This window comes from Neomonachus schauinslandi, chromosome 11 (genome assembly GCF_002201575.2).
Source record: "Neomonachus schauinslandi chromosome 11, ASM220157v2, whole genome shotgun sequence".
Taxonomy (NCBI): domain Eukaryota; kingdom Metazoa; phylum Chordata; class Mammalia; order Carnivora; family Phocidae; genus Neomonachus; species Neomonachus schauinslandi.
This window is the reverse complement of record NC_058413.1, coordinates 27,060,853-27,085,775: the sequence shown is the minus strand read 5'-3', so window position 1 is coordinate 27,085,775 and position 24,923 is coordinate 27,060,853. Positions and strand designations below refer to the sequence as shown.

General features: G+C 36.4%; 2 protein-coding genes across 2 annotated transcripts in view; one reads left to right on the top strand and one right to left on the bottom strand.

The window, feature by feature from the left end:
- EIF3M (eukaryotic translation initiation factor 3 subunit M) lies at positions 1-23,685 on the top strand. Its single transcript, XM_021685341.2, is given in 12 exon segments — positions 1-120; positions 2,540-2,672; positions 3,637-3,775; positions 4,052-4,175; positions 4,331-4,369; positions 4,371-4,426; positions 16,016-16,099; positions 17,052-17,151; positions 17,774-17,855; positions 21,772-21,915; positions 22,973-23,033; positions 23,491-23,685. Coding segments are annotated over 12 exon segments (1,125 nt in total). The 5' UTR covers positions 1-78; the 3' UTR covers positions 23,612-23,685.
- Positions 23,659-24,923, bottom strand: part of CCDC73 (coiled-coil domain containing 73) — a 113,651-nt gene continuing 112,386 nt past the window's right edge. The window contains exon 17 of the mRNA XM_021685340.2: positions 23,659-24,295. Within this exon, the coding sequence (XP_021541015.1) occupies positions 24,074-24,295 (222 nt within the window). The 3' untranslated portion in view covers positions 23,659-24,073. The remainder of the gene's footprint in view (positions 24,296-24,923) is intronic.

Genomic DNA, 24,923 nt, shown 5'->3' with positions numbered 1-24,923 from the left:
CCGCCCGTGCGCGGTAGCTTTCTTTCCGGTCGGCGTGGTTTTTGCGAGTGGAGCGGCGGCGGTACCCGGTCTTTCAACATGAGCGTCCCGGCCTTCATCGACATCAGTGAGGAAGATCAGGTGTGCTCCCAGGCCGCGAGTGCCTCCAGGATGGGGTTGGGAGGGTATGAAGGGCTGAGCCAGGAAACCAGGCGGTCGGGACACCGCCCCGCGGAGCCCGCTCCGGGGCTTAGAGCCGCAGCTCACTCCCCACACACGGGAGTAGGGAGGCCGTGAGGCGAGGCGCTAATTTTTGACCTGGAGTTGAGTTGGCCCGCCGACCGTCGGTTCCAGCGCTTGGCCCGAGGCTTTACAGCCAGCTTCCTGGTTGGCGTCGGGAACCTTGCAGTCCGTGTCACTTCTGACGACACTACTTTTTGCCTGGGAATGGTGTCTGCTTCCGTCTCCCAAATGCAGCCACATCCGGAGTGGGAGGTAGCGAATCTTTAAACAACGTAAGCAGTCTAGGAAAAATTATTTTGTACAAAAGCTGAAAATGGTTTTATTTTGTGATTACAGAGGCAAAGGTGACCCTATTTTAAACGGAGGCCATATTTTATATTCTTACTTGTGCAAGAGTGAGAGTTCTGAAACATGAAAATAGAACAGTTTCACCCTCATGCTTTGAGGCATACACCTGGTGAACCATCGTAATATTTTTAAATTTTTTATTTCATGCTTGGTCTTTTGTATGCATGGCTGATAGTTGATGGGAGTAAAACCTGAATTTATTTTCTCTAAGTTAATTTTATAGAACTGAAAACCATATTCTGTGAAGTAGGTGTTGTTTTATATTTTTTGGTACTCCACTAACACGGAAATTTGGTTTCCATAGAGGAAAACACCATTACTGTTCTAAGATAACTCTTAGAATTACAGATGTTGATTTTTACCCCCATGGTAGAAGTGCAGACCCTCAGCCCTGAAGAACCGAGTAAGAAGGGGAAATGAAAGGCGGGGGTGGGGGGCGCTAAGGGAGGAGATAAGGCTAGGGAAGGAGTTGAGCACATTAGAAAGGAAAATGTGGAAAACAAGGAAAACATATTAATGGAATCATGTTATCAACAAATTGCTATTAGATTACCCCAAAAAAGTATTTGATTTTAACATAGGAAAGAATTTGTAGATGGAGGAAGTTCTTGTCGTTGGCCTTATTTTAGTTTTAAAGAGTCATTTCTAATTAGGTTATGCCACTTTTGTAATACATGAGTTTGACACCAGCCATTCCTTTCAGGTAGATGTGATTGCTTCAGAAGTTCAACTTTGGACAAATTCTGTGTTTGAGTAGGGTAGGAAATGGAGTTCAGAATTTTGTCTTTTCCTTTACTTGTCCTACTCCACAACTACTTGTAGCCGGTGAGGATGACAGATAAAAACAATAAACTGTTGATTGAATGGTTCTTAGAAAAAGTTTGCTTTGTATCTACAAAGCAGAAGCTGAAAAACTTTTTTTGTGGTTTTTTTTTTTTTTACCATATTATGCTTCCTTCATAGGAAAACACATTCCCCACTAGTGTTTTTATGCTCTTTGATATGGTGACAGTTTTATAAAATCTAGTTTATAATACCAACTCATAAGTGAAGATACTGTGTTGTTACCTGAAAGGGTAGCGCCATCAGATCTACAAATTTAACCTACCTTTTGTAGGTAGCCAAACATGTTTGTGGGTTCAGAAAATGTGATACCTGGGCATTTACTAATGGTATCCTTTCATCTTCCTGCTTAAGTTTTTCATTTTGTTATCTTAAATACCATCTACATTCATGTTTGGCTGCCATAAATACCAAGTCCTCAAAAGAGCATCTTACTAAATATTATATATATGCTTTAGAGTTTAAAATGTCTGAATACCTGGATGTGGTACTGTAGTTACAGGTCCCAGGGTGCTTTCTGATACAGATATGTATTTTGCATTCTAAAAAATGAATAAAGTAGATCCAATTTGAAAAGTACTATAAAGTCAAAACAACATTCAAAGCATCTTTTTATCTGTGTTTCCCAAAATGCTTGTCTCATATAGGTCTCAAACATTTTATTAACAAATGATTACCTTCTTGCCAAGGTAATGGCAAATGTCTGTAACTTTTTAAAGTAGCTATATTATATACACTTGAGAGCAATAAAATTTCGTTTCTTTAAAACAAGTTGAATTTACCAGGTCAGATTAATTGTCCACACACAACCCCTCATAAACGCTTTGGTGTATATTAGAAGTTTTGGCTATGTACTGGAAGTTCAGCAGCATATAGGTGATAGAGAAATTCTGAAGATGATCCATGTGGGTCATAGTGAGTTTGTGTAGCCACTTGGTTTTGTAGAGGAAAACCTGTGGCTCCTGTGGGGTTGTGATGGGGACTGAGGTGGGGGAGAGGCACTTCAGCATAGTAATTTAAAGTCAAGTATTTACTTCTTATTTTTTCAAAAAAGAATGGTTTGAGATCTTGAATTTTGGCATTGTCAGTTTTAGAGATGTATAGCAATCTTAACTTGATTCAACAGGCTGCTGAGCTTCGAGCTTATCTGAAATCTAAAGGAGCTGAAATTTCAGAAGAGAACTCAGAAGGTGGACTTCATGTAGATTTAGCTCAAATTATTGAGGCCTGTGATGTATGTCTGAAGGAAGATGATAAAGGTTTGTTTTTGATTTTTTTGTAATATTTCTTACTAATCAGAAAGGATCTACTTTTTAAATTTTTCTTGTAAATTATATTTGTCTTAGAACTGTTAAGCCCTGTTGTTTTTTTAATCTTACCTTTACACATACTTTCAGGTTATTCTAATCTGTTATACCTGTGAAGTAAGCCTATTTTGAGAAGACATCTTTTTTAATAGGTCATGTTTTTTGAGTGTTAAGTGCATACACTCAATACTGATAATTTGAGAATGAACTGAGGAAAAGTGAAGCTCTTCTTTCCTTTTGATAGGTTTCCATTAATATCAAATGGGATATAATTTCAGGTAATCTAAAAGATATTTAATTATTTGGCTGATTCCCTGTTTATTGACATAAAATGGGAAATTTTGAAAATTGGGAGTCCTGTAATCTTTAGTTAAGGTTTGAGATTAAATTTGGCTTGTAGTTAATATCTTACAGTCAGAAAGCAATGACCCAGCCAGGAAGTTGACCGCTTCCATTTCTCAATAATTTCCTATTTATATATAAAAGTTTTCTTCACTTGAGAAAGCATTCTAACTTAAGACCGAACCAGTAACTTCCAAATGATTGAATATCTTGCCAGTAAAAATTGAAACCATGTATATAGACATATATATCAGTCTTCTGTTTTACAGGTTGAAAACCAAATCTTAGGTAATAATTTCCTTTTTCTTTAATAAAATGTACATAGTGCTTTCTGGTTGTTAGTTGTAAACAGAACTGGTTTCATTTGAATTCATGTATAATATATTTTTAGCATAATGCACACCCTTGAAGGAGAAGTGTCCTCTGGTGGAACTGTTTTACAGTAGCCAGATTACATCTTCCTAAAGTGTTTTATGTTTAATGGTCTTCTATATATTAAAACACTGGAAATACATACTTAATTAGACACATTAAGTATGATAGTATTGCTATTGTGTTATCCATGCATGTGTAGATGTTGAAAGTGTGATGAACAGCGTGGTTTCCCTCCTGTTGATCTTGGAACCGGACAAGCAAGAAGCTCTGATTGAAAGCCTGTGTGAAAAGCTGGTCAAATTTCGGGAAGGCGAACGCCCATCTCTGAGACTGCAATTGTAAGTTAAGAACTGAAAGAGGCTCGGTTTTTCAAGAGGTTCTTTTGATGTCGCTGTCATTTAATGGTTAAAAGCAAGAATTATGGAACTTGACTGTCAGCTGTGGCTCTTACTAGTTGTATGACCTTGGACAAATTGTTTAACCTTTCTGTGCCCCATTTCCCTCCTTGTAATGTGAAGTTATTAATGGTGTCTCAGGTTTGTTGTGAGAGCAGATAATCTCAACTTAATCATCATAGTTACTGATCTCAAACACTTTTATTATTTGTTAACCAGGCTGAGCAACCTTTTCCATGGGATGGATAAGAATACTCCTGTAAGATATACAGTGTATTGCAGCCTCATTAAAGTGGCAGCATCTTGTGGGGCCATCCAGTATATTCCAACTGAGCTGGATCAAGTGAGTTACTATGTGGAATACTTGTTCTGCTTATAAGAAATGTAGAGTATATTATAACTAAAATAGCAAATATGTATGTTCTAAATGTTACCTTTTAAATGATGAAACTGTGTTCAGCTGTGTCACTAAATTTCCTCCTTTTGTCAATCCTGTAGGTTAGAAAATGGATTTCTGATTGGAACCTCACCACTGAAAAAAAAACACACCCTGTTAAGGCTCCTCTATGAGGCACTTGTGGATTGTAAGAAAAGGTATTCAGAATTAATGCACTAGCTTAAAACTTCACAGGCAATTTAACTTAAAACCTCACAGGCAACAAACAGTTGAGGCTGTTTTTAAAAACAAGTAGGGTAAGTGATTTTGCTCTGTTTTGTTCTCCACAGAGTTGCTGTAAATGTATTTCTGTAAATTTCACCTACTAAGTTAAACATAACTACAAAGTTTAAAATAGTTTTCCCCATCTTTAAACATTTTTAAAAGCAAAACTTGCTTTTGTTCTAAAAATGGTACAACTGTTAATCCGAAAGCTATATGTAACTTTAGACTAAGTTATTTAATGATGCTTTGATGTCTTAGTGTGGGGCAGTGCTACCACTTTTGTTTAGTGATAGGGTTTACCAATCAAAGTTTCCACAGTCAGTCTCTTATATAAAAAGTGCCCCCAAGATCAAATTTTGCAATAGACTCTACTAAAAGAGTACCTATTGGGCTTCTGCAAGGTCTTGGGTTTCTAAGGTATGTAATTCAGCCTAGCAAACTTCATGCCCAAAATACTTACTCTATATACCCAGCTTATAGGTTTGGCTCAGTTTTCAGAACTAGTGTTAAAAGATAATCTTACCTTTTTGACCTAGCTTTTCAATTTCTTTTCACATAATGGTTAAATACTTTTAGAAAAAGTAAACCAGTCTTCCCTTTAGTTTTTTTATTGCACAATTTTTATACTGGCTTTTAGTGCTGGGTATTTAATGTATTAGAGAGGGTCAGTAAGGTTAATGTGTTTCTGTTAAGTAATGTAAACTTTTTGCAACTATTTAACAATATAAAAGGAAACTTTTGTTACAAAAGTTGGAACGCTTTATCATAAAAGAAGAGAAGCAGGGGATATTGCGCTAACAGCCTGTTTCATTCTGATCCGTGGCTACTACCTATTGTATGTTGACAGACATATGACAGCATTCTAGCCAGTAGTCAGTAAAGTGTTAAGAGTAAATAGTTTATAACAAAGACCATTTCAAATGGAGAGAGCATTAAAAGCTGTTAGAGAACGAATCCTTATTTTCATGCACACTTCAGATGGGCAGACTGTGCATCCAGACTACTGGGATTCAAGTCTTGGCTTTCCTGCTTGTTGTATGACTAAATAAATTACCATCTCTGTAACTCAGTTTCCAATTGAATGGAATTTCCAATTTAGAGTGGAAAAAATAGTAATACCTCATAGTGCTGCTGAAAAACAAGATAACAATACTCATATACTTTTTAACACAGTGGCTTCATTATTGGGACAGCACTCCGTAAAAGTTAGATATTCTTACTATCCTTTTCATTTTTCAAGCTCACCTTTAAGAAGTTAGTCTTTTTTCTGGTAGAGTAATTTAAAATGATGAGTGTTATGGTTTCCCTCTGAATGTCTAGTGCTTATCAGAGATGATGACTACTCACTGGATGATTCTCTAATTGCTGTTTAGTAGGTCCTTAGTCTGTTATATGTAGAATGGAAGTGACCAATGTTCTAAGGAATTCCAAATTTAATTTTCAGAGAAATTGAAATAGGACATCAGTACCCATCTATGCTCTACTAGACATGTCTTTTTTTTTTTTTTAAGATTTTATTTATTTACGAGAGAGAGAGAGGATGAGCAGGGAAAGGGGCAGAAAGAGAGGGAGAAGCAGACCCCCCACTGAGCAGGGAGCCCGATGTGGGACTCGATCCCAGGACCCTGGGACCATGACCTGAGCTGAAGGCAGATGCTTAACCGACTGAGCCACCCAGGTGCCCCTACTAGACATGTCCTAATGTTAAACCTCTGCAGTATTTGGCATAGATGATCACTTTTTCCTTCTTGAAACACTTTCTTCAGTTGGTTTTTGGGGCCTCCTCCCACCCCCCTCATTTATTGAAGTGTAGTCGACTTACAGTGTACTAATTTCAGGTGTACAACATCGTGATTCTACATTTATCCCCAAGGGGCTCATCTCTCTCGATTCTTCTCTCTCTCTCTTTTTTAAGATTTATTTGAGAGAGTACACATGAGTGAGAGTGGGGGTGGGCAGAGGGAGAGAGTCTTCAAGCAGACTCCCTGCGGAGTGCAGAGCCTGTTGCGTGGCTCCATCTCAAGACCCATGAGATCATGACCTGAGCCAAAATCAAGAGTGAGAACCTTAACCAACTGAGCCACCCAGGCGCCCATCAAATCTTCTCTTTTTTTTTTTTTTTTTTTAAGATTTTATTTATTTATTCATGAGAGACAGAGAGAGAGGCAGAGGGAGAAGCAGACTTCCCGCGGAGCAGGGAGCCCGATGCAGGACTCGATCCCAGGACCCTGGGATCATGACCTGAGCCGAAGGCAGACGCTTAACCATCTGAGCCACCCAGGCGCCCAATTCTTCTCTTTGTTCACAACTTGTTTATGGGTTCCTTCTCTCAACATTAGGATAACTTATTCCTGGGACTTTTTCTGCTCAGTTACATTTATTCCCTGTGCATGTTGTTTGTATTTTTTTTGCTGTGATTTTGGGTGAGGCTGAGTACCAAATGCAGGACAGTTTTTTGTATTGCTGAGTTGTTAAAGTTCAGTACAAGATACTTCACATCCCTGTCCTCACCTACTAAAATGCCATTGGTGCTTCCCAGGCATTAGAAGAGCTGCAATGCTCCCATGCACTTGCAAATGCTCTGGAGGGCACCTGGTTAAGAGCCACTGCTGCCTAAGTGCTCTCATTCAGTCGCATGCCTTTAAATACTATTCATATGCTAGTGATTTTCACATGTTTATCTCCTGTATTTCTCTTCTGAACTCTAAATATCTATTCCTGTTTAACATCTCTCTTTAGATACTCAAAAGACATCTCATACAACAGCTGCAAAAATGAACCTTTTTTCCTTCTAAATCTGTTTTTTTTACTTTCTCCAACTCAGGAAATGCCATTTCTGTCTTCTGGTTGTCCAAAACCCAAAATTGGGATTCCTTTACGGTTCTTTTTTTGTCTTCCACTCTGTATCTAATCCAATACCAAATCCTGTCAGCTCTGATAAATCTAAAGTCTACCTTGTGGTCTAAGCTACCATTATTTCTTATTTAGATTTTTGAAGTAGCCTCTTAAATGGTCCTTGTTTGGGTCTTGTCCCCCTACAGCCTGTTCTTAATACAGATTAATACAGCTTCCAGAAAGTTCTGTTTAATATGGAGGATCAGATTATGTTTCCCCTCTATTCAGAACCCTCCAGTGGCTTCTTTGGGAGTAAAAGGCCAAGCCAGCTCCAGATTCTTAGTACTGGCCCTTCTGCCTGGAGCACTTTTTTCCCAGGTAGCCACATGGCTCCCTCCCTTCTTCAGATCTGTTCCCTTATTATTTCATCAGAAAGGTCTTCTCTTGCTGTCTGTGTATAACAAGATCTCCTCTACACCCTTGCATTGTTTTTGTTTCTCTCATCCCTATTTCATCATTTCCCCCTTGCACTTCTTACTAACAGACTTATTATAATGTTTATTATCTGTCCCCGCTAGAATGTAAGTTCATGAGGGCAGGAACTTCGTTCATTACTCAAACAGTGTCTGACACGTGGTAGGCACTCTATATTTGTTAAATGAATGACTGTTTACGAAATACGTTGCAAAAGCAGAGATGTACAAAAGCACATGAAGTGGTGGTTTATGGAACTAGAGTACATGCCCTTCCTGAAGGCTTTTAGATTAAATGTCAGAACACCTTGCAAGTATAAGATCCCTGGCTTTTTCCCCTATTTCTGATGTTACAGTAATTAGTTTGCAGTATTTGAGTGTTGGTTCCTTCATTTCTAAGAATAGATGCAGTCCAGTGGTCACTCTACAGTCCCTGTTTTCCTCCACCTCTCAGCACCATGTGACTGTGATATTCCTTCCCTCATAGAAACTTCTCTTGACTAAGGTGACACCTCTCCTTGTTTTTGTCCAACCTCTTTGGCAGTTCATTCTCAGACACCTTTGTAAATTATTCTTTCTCTGTCCCATTAAATACTACTATTACTCAAGATTTTGTCGGAGGACCCTTTTTTCACTCCGCCTGGGTCATCTCATCTATTCCCATGGCTTCTGTCATCTACTGAATGGACATCCATGTTTTTGTTTTTGTTTTTTTTAAAGGTTTTTTTTATTTGACAGCGTGCGCGCGCACGCAAACAGGGCAGCAGGCAGAGGGAGAAACAGGCTCCCCACTGAGCAGAGAGCCCGACATGGGGCTCGATCCCAGGATCCCGGGATCATGACCTGAACTAAAGCAGCCACTTAACTGACTGAGCCACCCAGGTGCCCTGACATCCATGTCTTTAACACAGTCTTCTCTTCTGTGCCTTGGATCTTTGTATTCAACTACTTTCTACCCTTTTCTGCATGTTTCCACTCAGATGTGGCACATAGCTGCCTCAAACTCAGTGTGACCAAAATGAATTTGTCATTTTCTCACTCAGTTAGTCTCTTTGTTCCTAAGTGAGACATCTTGAAGTGCAATCTATTTTCTCCAGTCTGCAACCATAATGATTTTGTGAAATAGAAGTTTCCGCAAATTTTTCTTTAGGATATATTACAAAACTCATAGCATGTAAGACCTTTCTGACACGGGCTTCTAGGTTACCTACTGAAGTAGCTTGGGCTTGGTGAATGTGATGATAATCATGCCATTTTTGTATGGTACGTTGACAGACTACAATGTGTAATGGATATTCCCTCCCTCCATTTTCCCCCAACACACAAGCGTTTCCTCTTGGTTATCACATCCAAGACATACTAAGCCTGTGTCAGCTGTAAGAGCACCCTGCTCTTTGCCAGTCTAGACCAGGGGCTGGCACCTTTTTGTATGGTCCACAGGCTAAAAATGGTTTTTACTATTTTAAATGGTTAAGAAAAAGTGAGAATAATATTTTATGACATATGAACATTATATGAAATTCAAATTTCAGTGTCAGTAAAATTTTATTGGAACACAGTCCTACTTACTCATTTATGTATTGTCTATGGCTGCTTTTGCCAAGACTAGAGTAGTTGCAGCAGAGACCATATGGCCTACAAAGCCTAAAATACTTAACTGTCTGGCTTTTCACAGAAAGTTTGCCTACCCTTGGTCTAGACGACCTATGCTCGACTTCATTTCTCTGCCTAAAGCACTACTCTTATGTTTAGGTTAAATGCCTCTCTTCTACAGCACCGTCTACTTTTATCATGGTGTGACAGCCTTAGCGGTTTGTGAGGCTGTACGCTCATGAAGGCTAGGAACCTTATCTGTCAACCATTGTGTATGCCCAGGGTGTTTGGCACATTATGGGCCCTGGATGGATAAATGCTACCCTCCCTAAGGAAGGTAGAAGAGGATGGCTGTTTTATTTAAATACAAGTTTCTGTCACACTGCTGATTTAAATTTTAAGATTTGGTTTTTGCTCAGTACACATAAAATGTAATTTTCTTTGCTGCTTCTGAATTAGAATTCTGAGGTTCACTTTGCCCTTTTAGTAAGAATGCTTATATCTATGGGTCCTCTCCTTCATTATTTTACTTACATTGGTGGTTGATGAGTACAAATCATGTAACATTTTCTTGAGCTGATTGTATGTCAGATACGGTGCACTTTAAATGGATTCTTTTATCTGGTATTTGTGAATTCAGATTTCTTGATAAGATACATTAGGTTGAAGTATATTGTGGCTGCTAAAACTGGAAAATGAAATGCACATGTGCTTGTAGAGTATCACAAGATAATTAACAATGAGTAAAACAGGTTTTCATTAAAATTTTCTTCAAATTCTTAGTTTGGGGCGCCTGGATGGCTCAGTTGTTTAAGCGTCTGCCTTTGGCTCAGGTCATGATCCCAGAGTCCTGGGATCGAGCCCCTTATCGGGCTCCCTGCTCAGCAGAAAGCCTGCTTCTCCCTCTGTCACTCCCCCTGCTGTGTTCCCTCTCTCACTGTGTCTCTCTCTGTCAAATAAATAAAATCTTAAAAAAAAAAATTCTTACAGTTCTATCACTGTATATAAGATGCTGGTTACCACTTAACCACTCCTATATTTACATTTGTGTATATATATTTTTAAAGATTTATTTATTTTAGAGAGAGAGTAGGGGAAGCAGAGAGGGAGAGAGAATCCCAGGCTGACTCCTCACTGAGCACGGAGCCAGTCATGGGTCTCGATCCATGATCCCGAGATCACGACCTGAACCGAAACCAAGAGTCAGACACTCAACTGACTGCGCCACCAAGATGCCCCTACATTTGTATATTTTAATAAACCTTTGGTTTTTAGGAAGTTTTAAAATACGATTTAACTTTTGAAAATCAATGATACAGCTCCTACTGATTTTACCCAAGTTGAATCAAGATGTTGGGTGGGGGGAGTGTTTTTAGAAAACAAAAAAAGAAAAAAATGATTTTTCATAATTCACTAAGTTTTCTATAACTGTCCAACGATTCATCAGTTTAAAGGAAGAAATAAAGGGTGAAAATAAACATTTTCTAAGACTTCAAATTGAATGAATACATTTTGTGCTTTTCACTGCAACTAAAATCTATCATCTGCATAATTTTAAGGATAATTTAATTGGAAGGATATATTTAGTAGAGTTATTTAAATATATGGTGTCGGCTCAACTTCAGCCATGCTGTTCTAATAATTTCTAGAACACAAAACTTTTTTCCTACCTAAGCCCTCTGTACTTGGTCTTCCCTTTGTCCGGAAAGTTATCCAGCCTTCACCTCCAACACTTTTCATGGCCAGTTACTTTACATCCTTAGATTTCATCTTATATGTCATTCCTTCGAAGAGAGACTTTCCTTATGTACTTCCCTGTCTCTGCTTGCGTTACTCTTTTACATCACCATTTTTTTTTTCCTTCATGGTACTTATTTGTGGCGGGTTTTTTTTCATCACTTTATTATTTTTTTTCCATCATCATAAGTGTACTTTAATCCCCATGCCCTGTTTCACCCATCCCACCACCCACCCCCCTCTGGTAACCGTCAGTTTATTCTCTGTGGTTAAGAGTCTGTTTCTTGGTTTGTCTCCCTCTCTCTTTTTTTCCCCCCTTCATTTTGTTTCTTAAATTCCACATATGAGTGAGATCATACAGTACGTCTTTCTCTGACTTACTTCAGTATTATCTAGCTCTATGCATGTTGTTGCAAATGGCAAGTGTTTTTTTTTCTTTTTTTATGGCTGAATAATATTCTGGTGTGTGTGTGTGTGTAGGTGTAGACACACACACATCTTTCTCCATTCATCTATTCATGGACACTTGGGCTGCTTCCATAGTTTGGCTATTGTAAATAATGCTGCTGTAAACATAGGAGTGCGTGTATACCTTTGGATTGGTGTTTTTGTATTCTTTGGGTAAATACCCAGTACTGTGATTGCTGGATCATAGAGTTGTTCCTTTTAAATTTTTGAGGGACCTCTGTGCTGTTTTCCACAGTGGCTGCACCAGTTTGTATTCCCACCAACAGTGCACAAGGGTTCCTTTTTCTCCACGTCCTTGCCAACACTGGTTTTCTTGTGTTTTTGATTTTAGTCATTCTGACAGGTGTGAGGTAGCATCTCATTGTAATTTTGATTTGCATTTCTGTGACGATGAGTGATGTTGAGCATCTTTTCATGTGTCTGTTGGACATCACCCATTTTTTAATTGGATTATTTGGATTATTTGTTTTTAGGGTGTTCAAGTTGTATCAGTTCTTTATATATTTTGGATACTATCCCTTTATCGGATATGTCCTTTACTTGCAAATATCTTCTCCCATTCTGTGGATTGCCTTTAGTTTTGTTAATTGTTTCCTTTGCTGTGCAGAAACTTTTTATGATGTAGTTCCAATAGTTCATTTTTGTTTTTGTTTCCCTTGCTTTGGGAGACATTATCTAAAAAAAATGTTGCTATAGCTGATGTCAGAGAAATTACTGCCTGTGGTCCTTTCTAGGATTTTTATGGTTTCAGGTCGCACATTTAGATCTTTAATCCATTTTGAGTTTATTTTTGTTTATGGTCCAGTTTCATTCTTTTGCATGTAGCTGTCCAGTTTTTCCAGCACCATTTGTTTTTCCCCATGGGATATTCTTTCCTCCTTTGTCAAAGATTAATCCACCATGTAATTGTGGGTTTATTTCTGGGCTTTCTGTTCTCTTCCATTGATCGATGTGTCTATTCAGTACCATACTGTTTTAACTATCTCTTCATAATATAACTTGAAATCTGGAATTGTGACACTTCCAGTTTTTTCTTTTTCAAGATTGCTTTGGCTGTTTTGAGGTTTTTTTGTGGTTCCATACAAGTTTTAGAGTTGTTTGTTCTAGTTCTGTGAAAAATGCTGTTAGTGTTTTGATAGGGATTGCATTAAATGTGTAGGTTCCTTTGGGTAGCATAGACATTTTAACAGTGTTTGTTCTTCCAAGCCATGAGCATATAATGTCTTTCCATTTCTTTGCGTCTTCTTGAATTTCTTTTATCGGTGTTTTATATTTCAGAGTAGAGGTTTTTCACCTCTTTGGTTGAATTTATTCCTAGTTATTTTGTTTTTTGTGTGATTGCAAATGAGATTGTTTTCTTAATTTCTCTTTCTGTTACATCATTATTATCACATAGGACTGCAGCACATTTTTGTATATTAATTTTGTATCCTGTGGATTTACTGAATTCATTATCAGTTCTAGTAGTTTTTTGGTAGAGTCTTCTGGGTTTTCTGTATATAGTGTCATCTGCAAACAATGAGAGTTTTACTTCTTCCTTACCAATTTGGATGTCTTTTATTGTTTTATGTTGTCAAATTGCTGTGTCTAGCACTTCCAGTACTATGTTGAATAAACGTGGTGAGAGTAGACATCCCTTTCTTGTTCCTGGCCTTAGGGGAAAAGCTCTCAGTTTTTCACCATTGAGTGTTTTGTTGGCTGTGGGTTTTTCATATAAGGCCTTGTTTATGTTCAGGTATGTTCCCTCTAGATCTGCTTTGCAGAGGGTTTTATCACAAATGGCTGTTGTACTTTGTCAAATGCTTTTTCTGCATCTATTGAAATGATATATGGTCCTAATCCTTTCTCTTAATGGTGTGTTGTATCACACTGATTGTTGGGTGAATATTGACCCAACCTTGCATCCCTGGAATAAATCCCATTTGATCACAGAGTATGATTTTTTTTAATGTATTGTTGGATTTGGTTTGCTAATATTTTGTTGAGAATTTTTGTATCTATATTCATGAGAGATATTGGCCTGTAGTTCTCCTTTTTTTGTGATGTCTTTATGTGGTTTTGGTATTAGGCCTTATAGAGCGAATTTGGAAGTTTTCATTTTCTGTTCAGAAAAATAGGTATTAACTCTTTAAATGTTCTGTAGAATTCGCCTGCAAAGCCGTCTGATCCTGGACTTAGTTTTTTGGGAGTTTTTAAATTACTTGTTCAATTTCATTGCTGGTAATTGGTCTGTTCAAATTTTCTATTTCTTCCTGCTTTAGTTTTGGTAGGTTATATGTTTCTAGGAATTTACCTATTTCTTCTGAGTTGTCCAACTTGTTTGCATATAGGTTTTCATAGTATTCTGTTATAATTGTTTATTTCTGTGGTGTTGGTTGTTATTTTTCCTCTTAGTGATTTTATTTGGGTCCTTTTTTTTTTTTAAATGTATCTTGCTAAAGGTTTATCAGTTTTGTATATCTTTTCAGAGAACGAGCTGATTTCATTGTTCTGTTTTTTTAGTTTTTATATTATTTATTTCTGCTCTAATCTGTATTATTTCCACTACAAGATGTGTAATGTCCTTCATTATTTCCAAATCACAGTGAAGGACTTGCAGGTTCTCTGGGAAATGTCAGAAAGGCTAAGAAGGATTCTGAACTGTTGGCATTTTCCTAATGGAAAGATACTCTGCCCTATTTTAAGCTTCTCTCTTCAAACAAATGATCACTGGAGACATTTGGAAAGATCAAGAACAGAGCTGCTAGATGCTTCCATTTCCCTTGTAGAATCTCCATGTCCCCCAAGTGAGGTCAGCTTGTACAGAAGGAGATCCATAATTTTTGGTGCTCTGAAGTGTTTTAGAATCCCTTCTGTTTTCCTTCCTCCTTTAGGTATAAGGTTAGGTTGTTTATTTGCGATTTACTTGCTTCTTGAGCGATAGGTCTGTATTGCTATAAACTTCCCTTTTATTACCACTTTTGCTGCATCGCAAAGATTTTGGACCATTGTGTTTTCATTTTCACTTGTTTCCATGTAATTTTTTATTTCTTTGGTTTCTTGGTTGACTGATTCATTGCTTAGGAGCATGTTATTTAACCTCCATGTACTTGTGTGTTTCTCAGATTTTTTCTTATGGTTGATTTCTAGTTTCATAGCATTGTGGTCAGAAAAAACGCATGGTATGACTTTGGTTTTTGGGGGTTTTCTTTTGTTTTGTTTTAATTTGCTGAGACTTGTTTTGTGGCCTATTCTGTGATCTATTCTGGAGAATGTTTTTTGTGCACTTGAATGTGTATTCTGTTTTAGGATGGAATGTTCTGAATATAGCTGTTAAATCCATGCGTTCCAGTGTGTCATTCAAAGCCACTGTTTTCCTTATTGATTTTCTGTTTGGATGATCTGTCCATCGATGTAAGTGGGGTGTTGACATCCCCTACTATTACTATATTACTATTGATTTTTTGTTTGTTTGTTATTGACTGTTTTGTGTATTTGGGAACTCCCATGTTAGGTGCATAAATATTTACAACTGTTATATCCTCTTGTTGGATTGTCCCATTTATGATTATATAGTGTCCCTCTTGGTCTCTTGTTAGTTTTTGTTTTTAAGTCTGTTTTGTCCAATATAAGTATTGCTACCTAGGCTTTCTTTTAACATCCATTTCCATGTTAAATGTTTCTCCATCCCCTCACTTTCAGTCTGCAGGCATCTTCTGGTCTGAAATGAGTCTCTTGTAGGCAGCATATAGTTGGGTCTTGTTTTTTTTTTTTTAATACACTCAGTCACCCTCTTGTCTTTTGATTGGAATGTTTAGTCTATTTACCATTCAGAGTACTTATTGACAGATATGTATTTACTGCCAATTTGTTACTTATTTTGTGGTTGTTTCTGTAGATTTTCTCTGATCCTTCTCTTGCTTCCTTTCATGGTTGGTTGGCTTTTAGTGATATACTTGGATTCCATTCTCTTTATTCTTTGCATATCTGTTACTGGTTTTTCGTTTCTGGCTACCATCATGGCACTTGTTAGTTCTTATTTTTCCTTAGTCATCGGTCTTTCCTACTAGGAGGAAAGTTCCATTTTTTTTTTTTTTAAAGATTTTTTAATTTATTCATTTGACAGAGAGACAGCAAGAGAGAGAACACAAGCAGGGGAAGTGGGAGAGGGAAAAGCAGGCTTCCCGCTGAGCAGGAAGCCCAACGCGGGGCTCGATCCCAGTACCCCGGGACCGTGACCCAAGCCGAAGGCAGACGCCTAACGACTGAGCCACCCAGGTGCCCCGGAAAGTTCCGTGATTCTTCCCATAGAGTAGGGCTGTGTCTCTTGGTCACCATTGTATGTGTCATCAATATAGTACTTGGCACTTAATAGTTTTGAGTGAATGAATGGCAGTAATGATATTCTGAAATTCCTAAAGCAATATTTCTTTTTAGTGATGCTGCTTCAAAAGTCATGGTGGAATTGCTAGGAAGTTACACAGAGGACAATGCTTCCCAGGCTCGAGTTGATGCCCACAGGTAATGTTGAACACGTTGTCTTTCTGATGGGGGCTACCTGCAGCTTGGAGGTTGAGCTGTAGCAGAAATTATGTTTGCATCTCCCAGCCCAGTGATCCAGAGCCATTTGATTCTGTGTGCTCTGTGGTGATCCGGTGTAGATACTAAAATCCAGGGCTTGGTATTGGAATAACCATAGATTGTAGGTGGAATAGTCACATAATATTTTCTGTTTAGGGTATTGCTGGTTTGGGTGTGATGATCCCAAATTGAGAAGTAGAGCCTAATATCGGGTTGATTTTATCTTAATGTTAAGGTATGTAGATGAGGAAAAGCTGGTGGCATGCTAAAAGTTAGCCCATTGCTAATGAGAATAAGGGCTTCAAACAATCCTTGGTCTACTTAGTAGCAATAATAATGGAATCAGTTTTTTAAATCTGTGAAATGGAAATAATAACTTCTCTATACGGTACGGCTTCACAGGGACCTAGGTGTTGCTAGAAAGTGTAGTTTGTGGGGAAGATCTTTAACTCTGAGGTTAGACTGCCTGCATTCAAATACTCCACCACTTAATTAGTACTTACTGGGCAAGTTCTTTCTGGGCCTGTTTCATCTTTGATAACAGGCACGATAATACTGTATATCAGGGTGTTTTAATGCACGTAAAGCACTTAACTCAGTGTCTCACATATGGGAAGATGCTTCTGCTGTTTTAATTTTTCTTTGATTATTTCAGTCGTGCTTTCGCTCCATGTTTTTGTCTACAACTACTTTGTTATGTTTTTAAAACAGATACACCTGATAAGTAGATTTATTGGCCTGTTTTAATCTCAGTCCTGTAGCTTTTTTTATGCTGTGTATATTGAAATCTTAGATATTTTACTGAATTAAATATATTTTGCAATCTGTAAACGTTGGTGGAAAGTTCCTGAATCTCAGGACTCTGAGCTTGTATTTTTGTTTTTTAATAAAGGTGTATTGTACGAGCATTGAAAGATCCAAATGCATTTCTTTTTGACCATCTTCTCACTTTAAAACCAGTCAAATTTTTGGAAGGCGAGCTTATTCATGACGTAAGTATTTATCTTTAATGTGGAAAATGTTCTCTTTTCCTAAATGTAACATATTGAAGCAGAACTCTTTTTCTTTGTATTCATGAACATGACTATTAGATCGGGAAACAGAACTGTTTGTTTTTTTTTTAATACCAAGAACAGAATGAAATTTAAGACCAGCCTTTTTTTCCAATCACTGAACATACCTGTTCCTGTTCTTTCTCCCTTTCCCTCATCTCCATACTTGTCTGGCTGTTATGAACATAAATAATAGGAATTTCTTTTTATATGTGGTGTCAGGTAGCCCCAATTAGGAAGATAAATCTGATATTTAAAAACACATGAACACTCTTTTCAAGTGTAAGTATAAATACATTTTGGATTAGTTTCCATTTGTATTATGCTATTCCCACCGTCTTTCAGGGTAGCTCACTTAGAGCTGTATTTACTGATTGTTCATCTAAATGAGTCTTAACGAAAGCAAATGGTTTAGATAGTAATTTGATCAAACAGATTGCTATTTCTTCTGCACTAAAGGAAGCATTGAGAGTTTTATTGCTGAGAGTTAATGCCTTAAAAATATCTTGAGTATAAATCTTGATTCTGTATTGAATATTATATCTTTATTTTCTATCTGTAGCTTTTAACCATTTTTGTGAGTGCTAAATTGGCATCATATGTCAAGTTTTATCAGAATAATAAAGACTTCATTGATTCACTTGGTAAGTTTTGGAGTTTATTCTTTGTTGGGCTATAAAGAAAGATGGGAACATGCTCTTCTAGAACTCTCCTGTACTGTAAAATCCAGCAAATATGGCTGTGGCCTTCTGTTTAGATTACCCTAATCAGTGGTGTATGATAGAACAGCAGCAAACAGGTGGACAGTTTAAAAGATTATTCAGAATGAATTGGGAATCAGAAGAAGATGTAGGAGGTAGCATTTGTGGTGGAAAGAGCAATGAAACTAGGAGTCAGAAAACCTAAGCCTTTATTTCTCTCTATAAGAGTTTGTTGGAATTTAGGCCCTCCTACACCAGGTGTACTAGACCATGCTTCTTTGAGGTACAGTTCTAGCAAGAAGCAGGTGTTAGAGCAGATTCGGATAGAAATAATTCCATTGTTACATGTGTTTTTAAATTGTGGAATGGAGGATAGAGCAGAAAAGCAACTTAAAGGATCACCATTACTTTGATCATAATGGCGACTTTTAGAAGTACTCATTTTAACAGCTGACAAAATTTGATGACTAAAAGCTACTTTATTATTTAAAACAAAATTATTTGTTTGTAACAGACCCTTACTCCTTATATTTTTGGTGATTTTTAAAAAAGAAGCCATAGTTACATAATTAAAACAAATGGGGTTTTCCCCCCCCTGTAATATATTTTATTCTTGGTGCACACCCCCTCCCCAAAATTAACAAATTCTAGAAGTGTATGTATTGTTAAGCAGATGTAAGTGAAGCTGTAGATGGAATTAGAAATGGAATTACATGATGGGGGAAACTTTCTTTTTTTTTACTTTTTTTTTTTTTTTTTTTTACTTTTACAAGGAAACTTTCTTTACTACAGTTTGTTGAAGACAGCATAGTCTTAGCTTTATATGATTTTAATCTTCGAATTTTCTTTCTAGAGCATCAAAGCTCTGTTTGCCAAACTGAATTTAACCTTATCCTCATTGAGCAAATTCCATATATATTCAGTAATTTCTTTCTGGAGCATGTTTTGAACATACTAAAGTTACAAAGAGAAAAGTTAGAAAATCTGTAGTTGAACAGATTTAAATTGTTCTAAAACTACCAGTTTTTTTGAGAATGAAGTCAAATGTGAAACCGAGGTGCTTTGTTTTTTTACTAGGCAATAATCAAAACACCTTAGAGGTTGGTTATATTTCCCATGTTAATATTAAGTTGTTAGTCTCATGGTTTGAGATATAGATGAAGAACTCATTTATAGTCTATTTTGATTATACTATTATTAGTCCTCAGTTTGGCCATCATTAATCCCTATCACATGTATATTTTGTGCAGCCATTGGAATTGGGGAAGATTGAATTATTCTGAACATAATAAGGCATTTGAAATATACCAGGATAAAGTAGATGCAAGTGTGTTTGTGTAGAATGCTTTGCCAGGTGCACTAGACCCAGAAAAACCACATTCTGTCCCAGTTAATTTGTTTTGTGGCATGAAGCTATGTGATGGAATGTTAATGTCAGCAACCTCTTTATTTACGCACCAAGGAAAAAGGAGTAGTAATTAACACTTTGACACTCCCCCATTGATGTGTAATTGACTGTTTCAAAGGAGCACTGGTTCATAAGCTATTGCATGCATTAAAATTACGTTTTCTATATTGCAGCATTTTAAGACAGGGGTCAGTGACAATGCAGAAATTGCTCAATGATGCACATTTTTTTATTACTGCATTAAGGTTTTGACATATTAGTAATGAATAAATGTTTCCATAAAATTAGATTTTTTATAACTTTAAAATTGAAATATGACACAGAACACTGTGACTTCCTCTTTGACGGTAATGTTCTAGTTTCATGAAACAAAGCACAGCTTTCTACAAGTCTTTAACTCATACTTCACTGGCTTAATAGTTTTGGTTTTGAGAACGAGTTCTAACACACAGGTTTCCACATGTAAGATAGATAATGGTTTTACATAATGCACTTTAGAAATAATCTTCATTTCTCTGATAAATTCTTAAATTTATGTAAGCTTGTAACTACACAAAGAGTAGCAGTAAAATAGTATTTTAATTATATCTTAGAAACTTTAGGAATATCATTTTATCATACTGAAAGAGAAGTGTATATGCCCAGAGAACTGGGGATGTTAAGGAATTTTCTTGTATTTGAAAATATTGAGAAAAATCTTTAGTAGTTGTTTTCTGTGATAGGAAAAACGTAACATTTCTAATTTATGGTGCCAACCGGAAGTCCAGTTCCCTGTTTTGCCTTCAGTTTCTTGAACATGTATGCAAATAAGCTATCTTTTATTAGACATTTGTAAAAGATGCTTTCGGCAAAATATCTTAATAAATGTGCGTATTTTTGGTTTTACATGTATTGCTAACGTTTATTACAACTCAAAGTCTGGTTACAAATGTCTAGATTCTACAGGTGGCATCACTTTATCGAAAACACTTTATTAACAGTGACAACTTGGGCCAATAGTAAGCATTATCCTGTGTCAACTGAATTGCCCTAACATGTCTACATGTAATCTGGTGTTACCCAGTTGCTACCTTCTTGCTTCAGAAAGTTAATCAGCATCTAATTTGCATTTGTTAATTAGGGTTAATGTGCACTAATTGATTTTTTGATGCTTGTAGATTTCCATTAAACCTGGTTAGCAGTACTTACTTGGATACCTCATTCATTTGAGTTATGATGATCATGTTTTTGTTGAATCTGTGCCAAATAGAAGGCCTGCATCATAATTACAGCTAATTAACAGATGATTATGTCCTGTATTAATGGGCTTCCCTTGTCTTCTGCTAATATATGTTATAAATTTCAAATTTATTTATGGAGTGTTTAGAACTTTTTTAACAGTGGAAACTTGAGGCTCTTAATTATTAGAGGGTACATGATCATTTGCTCAGTTTCATAATTTGAAACTTCAGAGAAAACGAACGTGTAATTTTAGATTAATTTTAGAAACTTGTTTTTGTAATAAGTTAGCATCAAATCAAGTATATATGATATTGTGTTATAATTCCATTTCCATTTAGGAACTGGTAATAATTTAGATATTCAGGATTTATAAATATATGTATTACTAGTCATTTATTTTATAAGCAAATATATCTTTTAGGCCTACTACACCACTTTGACTAAGTCATTTAATCTCTGCTCTTCAGTTTTCTTATTTTTTAAAATGAAAGAATCAGGACTGGGTAATTTGTTAAGTTTCCTTTTGGCTCTCACAATTGTTTGTGATCTGAAAAATTGTAACCGCATGTTTCACTAGAAGTTAAAAGGCAAAATTTGAATTATTTGTACAGTTTTCTACTTCAGGTATCACTGTTAATGGTACTATTTAATTTTATCTAGTACTAATCAGTGTAGCCTGTAATTGTTAAGTGATTAACACCCTTTTGACTTAATTATTAAATCCAAAGTGACCTGGGAAATGGAATGTTTTCATAACAGAATGTATATGAAAATATTTTAAGGCTTCATGTTTACTAGTAATACTGACACACAACAAAAAGATAAGGAATCTTGTGTTTAAATGGAGAGCAAATAGTAAAAATAAGCTTAAGTAATTAAATAAAAATGTTCTTATGAAATAAACTTTGTACGTTTTATCTCCTAAAATCTGTAACTATAAAAAACGTAAAATGTGCAGAAGTTCTAGGGCTTAAAAAATACCATTTTATAGCCCATTCTTACTTTGAACCTTTGACCTGTGGCACTGTAGCAGTAAAGAAATGTAGTTCTAGAAGAATAACTGTAATATTCCATAGTTTAATTATGGGGTCAGTTTATGGTTTGCAAATATAAGCAGCTTTGTCAAAACTCCTCTGTAAATGCTCAGTGACTTTTGACACAAGAGTTGTAATTGTGCAGATCTTTAACTAGTACGGATGTTCATCCAGCTTTAACCACTGTGTTATTCAGGTCTATTACATGACCAGAATATGGCAAAAATGAGACTGCTTACTTTTATGGGAATGGCAGTGGAAAATAAAGAAATTTCTTTTGACACAATGCAGCAAGAACTTCAGATTGGAGCCGATGATGTTGAAGCATTTGTTATTGATGGTAAGGCAATTAGAATATTTTCATTTTTTTCCTAGAATTTCTCTTTTATCTTTTGGAATATAAGATTTTATATCTTGGGGTGCCTGGCTTGCTCAGTCCGTAGAGCATGCCACTCCTGATCTCGGGGTCATGAGGTCAAGCCCCATGTTCAGCATGGAGCCTGCTTAAGAAAACAATAAAAAAAGATTTTGTATCTTGAAACTGAGTCGTATTCTAACAAAGCTAGGTTCTCTTGTAGCAGATATGAATGTTTTGACTTGCAGATTATATTTGTAGTAGAGTGAAAATTCAGTGGAAATACAAATTGCTCTGTGGTTTTTGGTGTTCTATTCCTCGAAATCATACAGAATAATGGCCTTTAGGCAGTATACCGTAGTGGTTAAGAACCTTGATTTTAGTATCAGATCTGGATTTGAGGGCCAGGTCTTCCTCTGAAACAGGAATGTAGGAGTTAATACATGGTTGTGAGGATTAAATGAAGTAATGCAGGTAAAGCACTTTATTTATTTAGCCCAGTGCCTGGCACATAGTAAATGATCTATAAATATTAATCATTATCATTTTTTTATCATTGGCTAGAAACAGGACCTTTCCCAACAATTACATTGTAATATGATTTAATTGTTACTCAGATTTTTTTTCTGGGCTTTTTAAGTTTGAAAGTTGGGGGAATTGCCCAGTCAAGATTAATAAAATGTACAGAGTTATTGACATGGTTTCTTTTTAATGCTCTAAGTCTCAAACTGTCCTATAAAGGAGTAATACCTTATTAGGAAATTAGTGTTTTCCCCCATATGCAATTGTAGGGGAGAACACTTAGAATTCTTAATAAAAACTGTATGTGATATTTAGTATAGATTCACCCAGCAACCATAGGACAAATGCACGACCTTCCTCTTGGTTCCATCACACTGCTGTGCTTGTTACTAGATTCAGAGAGCTGGTTTATAAAATAATGTTTGAAAATTGTAAAGTTTATTGTGGTTTAGTTTTATATCTTAGCTGTTTTTCTTGGGAATTTTCCATATATCATACCCTGTAAAACATCTTTTTTCAGCAGTAAGAACTAAAATGGTCTACTGCAAAATTGATCAGACCCAGAGGAAAGTAGTTGTCAGGTAAGACACTAAAGACTTTGCAGCATTTTGTAGAACAATTTAGTTTGTTCCGATTATTTCACTTAAATGTTTAGAGAACCGAGGTAGTGTTCTTATCAGTTGACTGTAGTTAAATAGTTGCTATTTATCATAATTTTATTAAAGTTCAGACTAAATGTGATTAGCTTATTTAATGAAAGAGTCCTATTTTCCAGCACATTTCATTTAATGGCTCAGCATTGGCTAGAATACTAATGACTTTTATGTCTGGTTTATGTAGTTCAGGAAAATAGAAGGTTTAGGATCAATATGATAAAGATTTTTAAAAAATAATTTAGAATGGTAAGAATTAGAAGCTTAGGTCTTTCATGTATATTTAACCTTGTTTTTAACTAGATATAAGTGTGTAGTATTGTAAAAGAATGCCAAAAGGATAAAAAGTTGACAATAACTTTGTTTTTAATTTTTCAATTTTTAGTCATAGTACACATCGGACATTTGGAAAACAGCAGTGGCAACAGCTGTATGACACACTAAATGCCTGGAAACAAAACTTGAACAAAGTGAAAAACAGCCTTTTGAGTCTTTCTGATACATGAATTTTTATGCTACATATAAAATTTTGTTCTTTTTGGAAAAAATCTAAATCACAGTAAAACAAACTGAAATTTGACTACAGTCTGGACATTATTGTCTTAAGTTTAAAGAAATGTAAAAAGTCACAAGTTTCAGAGGATACAAAGTAATCAGTTGCAAAGGGTCACTATCTTGTATATTTCATAAGTTGTGTTCGCAAGGAAGGGGGTTCAGGGTGCAGCAAAGAGCTTTGATGAAGGGATATATGGAGGAAAGCACATTTAATTTAGGGGAATTGGATGCTAACAGCCATCTTAGCTATCTGAAACATTTGTAAAAACATAATAGTATAATTTCATCACATCAAAAGAAATTGGAAGAGTATAACTGTAAGGCTTTAGGTGCAACATTTTGTTCTAGTCAAAACCTTATTGATACTTCAATTAAATCTCTGTTCACCACTGAAAGCATTTAGCAACATTCTTTTAATCTGTCATTTTTTCCAACATCTCTTCTGCTTTTCTTTTCTTAGGTTGGTTGTCATTTTCTAAGCTTAGGAAGTTTTCGATTTCGTTAATTTGATTTGTTACTAGGCTCTGCCAGTCATCTTCAGCAGTAGAAGGTGCAGTCACATCGGCAGGATCTTTAATCTTGGTTGCCTGAAAATGGCTTTGGAGCAGAACTGATTTCAGAGGCTTTATTTTCACCTAGAAAAGATCAAACTTGTTTTCCTTACCATTGAAATTGCTCGTTTTTTTTTTAAAGTCATCAATAAGAATTAAAAGAAAATCCTGCAATTATGAGTATGTGATAAAGCCATCATTTTTCTTGACTAATTTTCAACTTAATTTGGCATAAAACAATAAAATGTGCACCTGGGGGCTCATGCCTGTGTAGTAGATCCTTAAGATCCCTAGTAAAGTCCAGGGATACCATGAACATTTTCTAAAAGGTCTTGAGCCTACACTGAAAGAAAAGATATTTAAAACTATTGCAGATCAAAATCTGTTTTGTCTGCTACTCCTTCCTCTTCCCCTCCCAAACATGTCTATGTTTGGTATCTTCTATCAAAGCCAGGGGAAAATTAAAAATGTTAACGGAGGAGGGCGCCTGGGTGGCTCAGATGGTTAAGCATCTGCCTTCAGCTCAGGTCATGATCCCAGGGCCTGCGATCGAGCCCCGCATCGGGCTCCCTGCTTGGCGGGGAGCCTGCTTCTCCCTCTCCCTCTCTTCTCCCCCCTGCTTGTGCTATCTAGCTCTGTCAAATAAATAAATAAAAATCTTTAAAAACCAAAATGCTAACGGAGGTAGACTGCCATATAGAAACTGCCTTTT